At 38.1% G+C, this 6,605-nt stretch overlaps 1 protein-coding gene across 1 annotated transcript; it reads left to right on the top strand.

The window, feature by feature from the left end:
* The first annotated feature begins 1,698 nt into the window (after nt 1-1,698).
* On the top strand, nt 1,699-6,383 carry LOC18439480 (serine/threonine-protein kinase RIPK). Its single transcript, XM_006849644.4, has 5 exons — nt 1,699-3,474; nt 3,622-3,757; nt 3,850-3,986; nt 4,956-5,079; nt 5,583-6,383. Exons 1-5 carry the CDS (start codon nt 3,109-3,111, stop codon nt 6,077-6,079), a joined length of 1,260 nt encoding a protein of 419 aa, XP_006849707.3. The 5' UTR covers nt 1,699-3,108; the 3' UTR covers nt 6,080-6,383.
* Nucleotides 6,384-6,605: the final 222 nt, after the last annotated feature.

The following is a 6,605-nucleotide window of genomic DNA, read 5'->3' as shown; positions in this document are numbered from 1 at the left end:
GATACTTACATAATCTAGAAACATCTAAGCAAATTCTCTCTCTCTCTCGTGTTTAATGTTTTAAATTTGGTATTCGGATTGAAAATCGCCATTCCAGATCTGATTTTGGTGGTTCGGGGATCCGAATCACCCATAGAAATGCCCAATACTGTTATTTTGTTAATTCGTTTATTGATATTCACATAATTAAACCAATTTGGATCACCGATCGGGCCAATCTGAACTTGTGCAATGAGCGGGATACAAGATCTGATTCCGACTTTTTAAACATGGCTCACATCTAAAATGAAAAATCTTTCTTAGAACTTTGATCTAACCTAAATCTCTCCCTCTCTTTCTTAGATATATGCAAGAAAATGCAGGCATACTTTGGTACTCTTCTTTTCCATCTCCTTGTTAGTAATAGAATACCAAAAAGAAAGGGCAAATATCCAAACTCTCTGTATTTGTACTCTTGTTTCTATCTTCATTTCAACAGTAGAATACAAAGAAAAAGGGAAAAAAAATCCAAACTGTGGGTGTGTGGGTTCATAGGACCTAGAATAATAGTACAGAGTACCTAAAACAACAGTGAATTTTAAAGAAATGAGACATGCACTACTAAGAGTTTAATACTAATGATAAACGAGCAATAACATCTAGGACAAGACAAATCCCTCTCTCTCATAAGTCCCTGAATAATAGTATAATATCTAAAATAACACATGCGTTAATTAGAGCAACTACTACCAGTGAGAAATCATCATCAGAAAAAAAAAAAAAAAAAAAAAGTTCACTGGTGAGAAATGAGCAATCTCTCTCCCTTTCACATTCATATTTCTTAAAAAAAAAAGAAAGGGACCCAATTGCTCTCTCTCTCTCTTTCTCTCTCTCTCCCATATGACGTTGATTAGTAGTATAATACTTAAACGAGTATACGATGAAATTTTAAAAAATAATACATGCTTTAATAAGAGTTGAAGGCTAACGGGAAATGTAATCTGCTTCTCATTCACACATGCACATGGTCATACTCAAATTTAGACAAAGGATATAAAATTATGAGCTCATATTGTACACTCCAACAAACCCATCGCAAATTTGGCCGGTTCAATTTGAAATCACGCATTTGTTGGTTCCGGTTTTGACCGGTTTTGGTGATTGCATTTTTTAAAATCTATATAAAATTGCAAAAAATAAAGGATCTGTTTGTAATCCATTTTTTAATGTCTTTTATCTTGACTTTAAATAGTTATTTTTATATTTTCCCATCTTTTTTAAACAATTTAAAAAATTCCTAAAGGCACAAATCAATTCTTAAAAATATATTTTTCACTAATTTTTAACTTTATTTAGATGTACTTTATTTAATCATACTTTAAATATACTTTTCATATGTTTTTAGATTTTATTTTTGTATTTGTTTTGTTTTTTGAACACTTTTTTGATCGGCAAGGACTTGCCCAGTTAAGCCTTTTGAACCGGCCGATTTAGCGAAAACTAGGAACCAGCCCTTGGCCAGTTCGATTTTTCGAGCACTGCTCACTATAATACACTTGCTCCCTGGAGCAAAAGACCCATGGTTTTTATTCTGAATATTTGGGATCCACCTTAGAAAGGCCTTTTTTTTTAAAAAAAAAAAAAGGCAAAAAAGGAATTTGAGTTCCTAAACGATTAGATCTAATCACGCAGGAAAGAGAAAAATGATTGCAATTTATTTATTTTTTTCCTTTTTTAATTTTTTCTATATGCTCCCTCGGGAGCATCTATTCATTAACATAATAATCACGCGTAGGTCCGTCGGCGTTATGATCGTGTGTACGTACGACCAAAAAATACAACAAGCGACAAAGGAGTCAACAAAGAAACAATCAAAGGGCATTTTCGCCCATTCAAACACCTTGTTGGTCGTTTTATTAGATGTCGAAGGGCAATTCTGTCATATTGGGATTAAGGGGAACAAAACGACCGGCACATGCACTACATACGTGCCAACCAAGAAACTTACCAACAAAATAAAAGAAAAGGTCGTTTTTTTTTTATTTTTTTTTCGAGAGTAAGGATAATTCTATTGTGTGAGTTTTAGAGAGAGAAATTATAATAGGCGCCGCACGTTTTGCTTCCTTTCCTATTAGGCTCGCAAACCCAACTTGTTATGCAAGAGAGAAGCATTGAATATGAGGCACCAATTTTAAATAATCAAAGGCGTCGACAGATGCAATTTCAATGTCAAAAACCCCTACGATGGTTAAAAATATTGATTTTATATTAATTGTAAAATTAAAAGGTCTAAAAATAGTACAAATTATACAGATCCATAGAGACTTGAAAATATTGAAATATTACTGGATGCACACTTTTTCAGAATAAAATCTATTTCTTGTCAAATCCATACATCTCGAGATTGAGATAATCAAAATAGAGGGTTTTTCAAACGTCAAACAAGATTTTCTATAGGATTTTGATATGCATTTTAGTTTTGCAGTATAAGACTGGGGCTTAAATAAACTTCCCCAAGTTTTATTGTATAATTGAGTTTTTAAGAGATGAGCTTATTTCTATTCATCGAGTTTTTGAGAGAGTAATTTTGATTATGTTAATTGAGTTTTAGAGAGAGAGGATAAGACTTACGCGGTGATTGAGTTTCTCCCCTATTTTGAGAAAGAGGGAGAGAGTTATTTTTATCGAGGAAATGAGTTTTCTCTCTCTTCAAAGAGAGTTTATTTTTAATTGAGGAAATGAGTTTCTCTCTTCTAAAATTTGAATCTCGAAAGACGTTGACGCCGTCCATGGGGCCAAATCCCATGGGAAGGAAGGAAAATAGAAGGCCACCCCAAATCCCCCATTTTCAGTAAGCGTAGTTGGTGAGATATGAATAATTGAAATTGCAAATGTCTCCTCTTTTTAAACCACCCCTTAACCACCTCTCAACACCCATTCTTCTTCTTCTACCTCTCCTCTCTCTTTCTAAACCCCACATCATCCTTCTCCTTCAAGCCTGCACATCTTTCTCTCTCTAATCCAACACCATTCTTCTTCAGCACAACTCTCTTGCTAGCCATTATTACACTTCCTCATCACAGCTCACTAGCCAACCCCATTCTTGTTGCCTTTTCTCTCTCTCTCAAGATGCCTTGCATCCCATGGAAAGCCATCCTTCCAGCTGGATGTCTCAGGGAAAGCTCACCGAAGACCAACAAGCGCGTTGTGGCGAAGCAAACATCCTTTCAAAGGCTATCCTTCTCAGACCTCAGTGACCCATTTTTGGTAGAGGACCTGTCTCTCTCTCTCGGATCCAGTCTTCACAACTTTACTCTGAGTGAGCTAAAGGCCATTACCCAGAACTTCTCTGCCAGTTTCTTGTTGGGAGAGGGCGGGTTTGGTCCCGTTCACAAGGGTTATATCGATGATAAATTGAGGCCCGGACTTAAGGCGCAAGCTGTGGCTGTCAAGCTCCTCGACTTGGAAGGTTTGCAGGGGCATAGGGAATGGCTGGTAAGACTCTCTCTCTCTCTCTCTCTCTCTACATCACAACACACAGATGAATGGATGGTAGGATTCTCTATCACACACCCCACATACACGTGTAATGAATGATAAGACTTTCTTTCTCTTTCTCAAGAATTTGAACTCATGTAACAGGCCGAAGTGATTTTTCTTGGGCAATTGAGACACCCGCATTTGGTCAAGCTGGTCGGCTACTGCTATGAAGACGAGCACCGGTTGCTGGTCTACGAGTTCATGCCGAAAGGGAGCTTAGAGAATCACCTGTTTAAGAGTAAGAATACCATCTTCCCAATTCTAAGAAGAAAACAAAATAATCTTTCCTTTCATAATGCACATTATTCACATTTTCTTCCCAATATACAGGGTTTTCGATCTCATTGCCATGGGCAATAAGGCTTAAGATCACGATTGGAGCTGCGAAGGGTCTTGCCTTCTTGCACGAGGCCGAGAAGCCAGTAATCTATAGGGATTTCAAGGCCTCCAATATCCTATTGGACTCAGTAAGTCTTAATTCTAAATCGGTTCCACAGTTTTTATATATTGATTATTTTCTAATCTATTACAAGGGATAATTTCATTCTGACAAGAAAAGAGATTGAATACTGTACTTAAAAAAAAAAAGACGAGAGACTCAATGGTTCTCAATCCCAAATTAGTCGGCCCATCTGACACAAGTTTGCTAAAACTATCACTAAATTTAGCCATGATTTCCTGGCCATTTGCGACTGTGATCCGAACATTCAAGCTTATTTACGCACCTTGAATGGGTTTTGGCAGCATCTTATGCTGTTTTTTCTTGAATGGGTGTTGCAATCATCTCAGGTGAAAATAACTCCCAAATTAGCTGCTCATGCAAACAAGACTTTGGCGCATTTGCATTGAAGTTCTACAAAAGTCTGAAAGTTGCTGGCTAATACAACATACCACCTAGAGTTTGCTAAAACTATTGCAGAGTTCTAGTTGTGGTTCTCGGTCATCTCCCTGCCGGAATAATCTTATTATTAGACACTGCTACCATGATAAGCAATCAAAACTCCCATTTAGCTGGCATTCGGTCATTACTGCTACAAGTACTACCAACTTCTAGCTACGCATTTTCAGATATTTTCTTGCTGAACATCTGGAATGTGAGCTTCATCTAGACAGCAGCCAGATGGGCTTTCCCACCATCTTAGTGAAATGTAGCTCTGCTTACGTGGGTTTATTTGGTCATCCCACACAGGTTTCACTAGAATTGTTACTTATTAGCCAAGTGTTTCCAGTTCCTTCTCATAGCTTCCATTACTACAATCTTGATGGAATATAACACCCGAATTAGCTGGCCATACGCACTACTGAGTTTTGCTAAAATTGCTACTCTTTTGATTGTTTTTGGGGCCAACAAGCATAACAAATACCTAGTGCCTAATATTCTACCATCTTCTTGTGGGCAATGACTGAAATTCCTCTAATTTGCTGTGCTTTTGCAGGATTACACAGCCAAGCTTTCAGATTTTGGGCTCGCAAAGGATGGGCCAGAAGGGGATGAGACCCATGTTTCCACGCGGGTAATGGGGACACATGGTTATGCAGCTCCAGAATATGTCATGACTGGTAAGGTTCACACCTCCAAGTTCTCTCTCCCTCTCTCCTTTTTCTTCCTTCTTTTTTTTAAATAATTTTATATGGTGATAATCTATAACTACAAGCAACAACAATAGCTTGCTTCTATGAGTTTCTAACACAAATAGAATATCTTACATAAGACAAAATACATTTAATTTTAGGAGGCTTCATAAGATTACACTGCATGGGGTCCTGGAACCCTATCGTCAAAAGCTGCATAAACTATCTTACAACTTCTAGAAGAACTACATACACCATACACATGGACTTGCTAACATTTTCTCCAAAAACTGAAATTTGTTAATATTGGCCTTCGCTCAACTGCAAATACATTTTCAGCAAGTGCAGCAAACCACTTATACTGACATCTACTTTCTTTTTCTTTTTTTCTTTCCACTATGTAAGCATGAGTCTATGTATAATATCAATATTTGAAACTGGGAATAATTTGTTTGTTATTATTGTGCCTAATCTTCTCCTCCTACCTTCAGGTCACTTGACCGCAAAAAGTGATGTCTATAGCTTTGGAGTGGTTCTCTTAGAACTCCTCACGGGAAGGCGCTCGATGGACAAGACCCGACCAAGTAGAGAACAGAGCCTCGTAGAGTGGGCTCGCCCCTATCTAAACAACAGTAAAAAGTTAAATCGAGTAATGGACCCAAACCTTGATGGGCAATATTCAATCAAGGGTGCACAAAAGGCGGCAGCTCTAGCCTATCAATGCCTAAGCCATAACCCAAAGAATAGGCCTCTGATGAGACAGGTGGTTGAAATTCTTGAGCCAGTGCAAGACCTAAAAGAAGACATAGTTGGTCCCTTTGTGTACACAGCAGCCATGGAAAATGCTAGGAAACCTGACCCAGGAAGATCTGCAGTCAAAGAGACCAAAATCCCAAATGGGGGTCATAGGAGCCGATCACCCATGTCTCCCACGAAGGCCTATTCAGACACAGCTCTCTATAAAAATTCGCCCAGACACAAAGGGTGAGGAGCATAGAGTTTTGGAAGGAAGTGGTGAAGTTAGAGAGTTGTAAGCATAGGATTTTGAATGAAAGTGAAGATAAAAGAAGCAGTGTGTGAGAAGGTTCTTGCTGTATATGATTAAGTTCGGGACGCCAGGAGAAGATTTCCCACCTGTTAGGTCAAGCAGTTATGTCGATAATATCATAATATTGCTGCAGACCAAGGATATGCAGTGACTACTTATTTCACGAAAGATCGTTGTGTAAAGATTTAAGAATTTTAGCTGTATAGGCTGGATCAGCTTGCTTCAACAATTTCAGTTGTACACAGCTCTCTCTCTCTCTCTCTCTCTCTCTCTCTCTCTCTCTCTCTCTCTACTTCAAAAAAGTGTAAAACATGAAGTACTTCACCACGATAGAAGTGAAAGGATCCTAGCAAAAATGTCGGATGATTTTAGGAACCGCAGTCTCTAATTAGTGTAATTCTGCTCTCTAGGGATCCACGGATATAGGCAAGGATGGAATATCAAGGTAGCAACTGAATCTCATTTC

The sequence above is a fragment of the Amborella trichopoda genome, chromosome 4, assembly GCF_054954075.1.
Source record: "Amborella trichopoda isolate Santa Cruz 75 chromosome 4, AtrichopodaSantaCruz75HAP2 v2.0, whole genome shotgun sequence".
Taxonomy (NCBI): domain Eukaryota; kingdom Viridiplantae; phylum Streptophyta; class Magnoliopsida; order Amborellales; family Amborellaceae; genus Amborella; species Amborella trichopoda.
The sequence above is the reverse complement of the archived record's forward strand: the minus strand, read 5'-3'. Positions and strand labels throughout refer to the sequence as shown.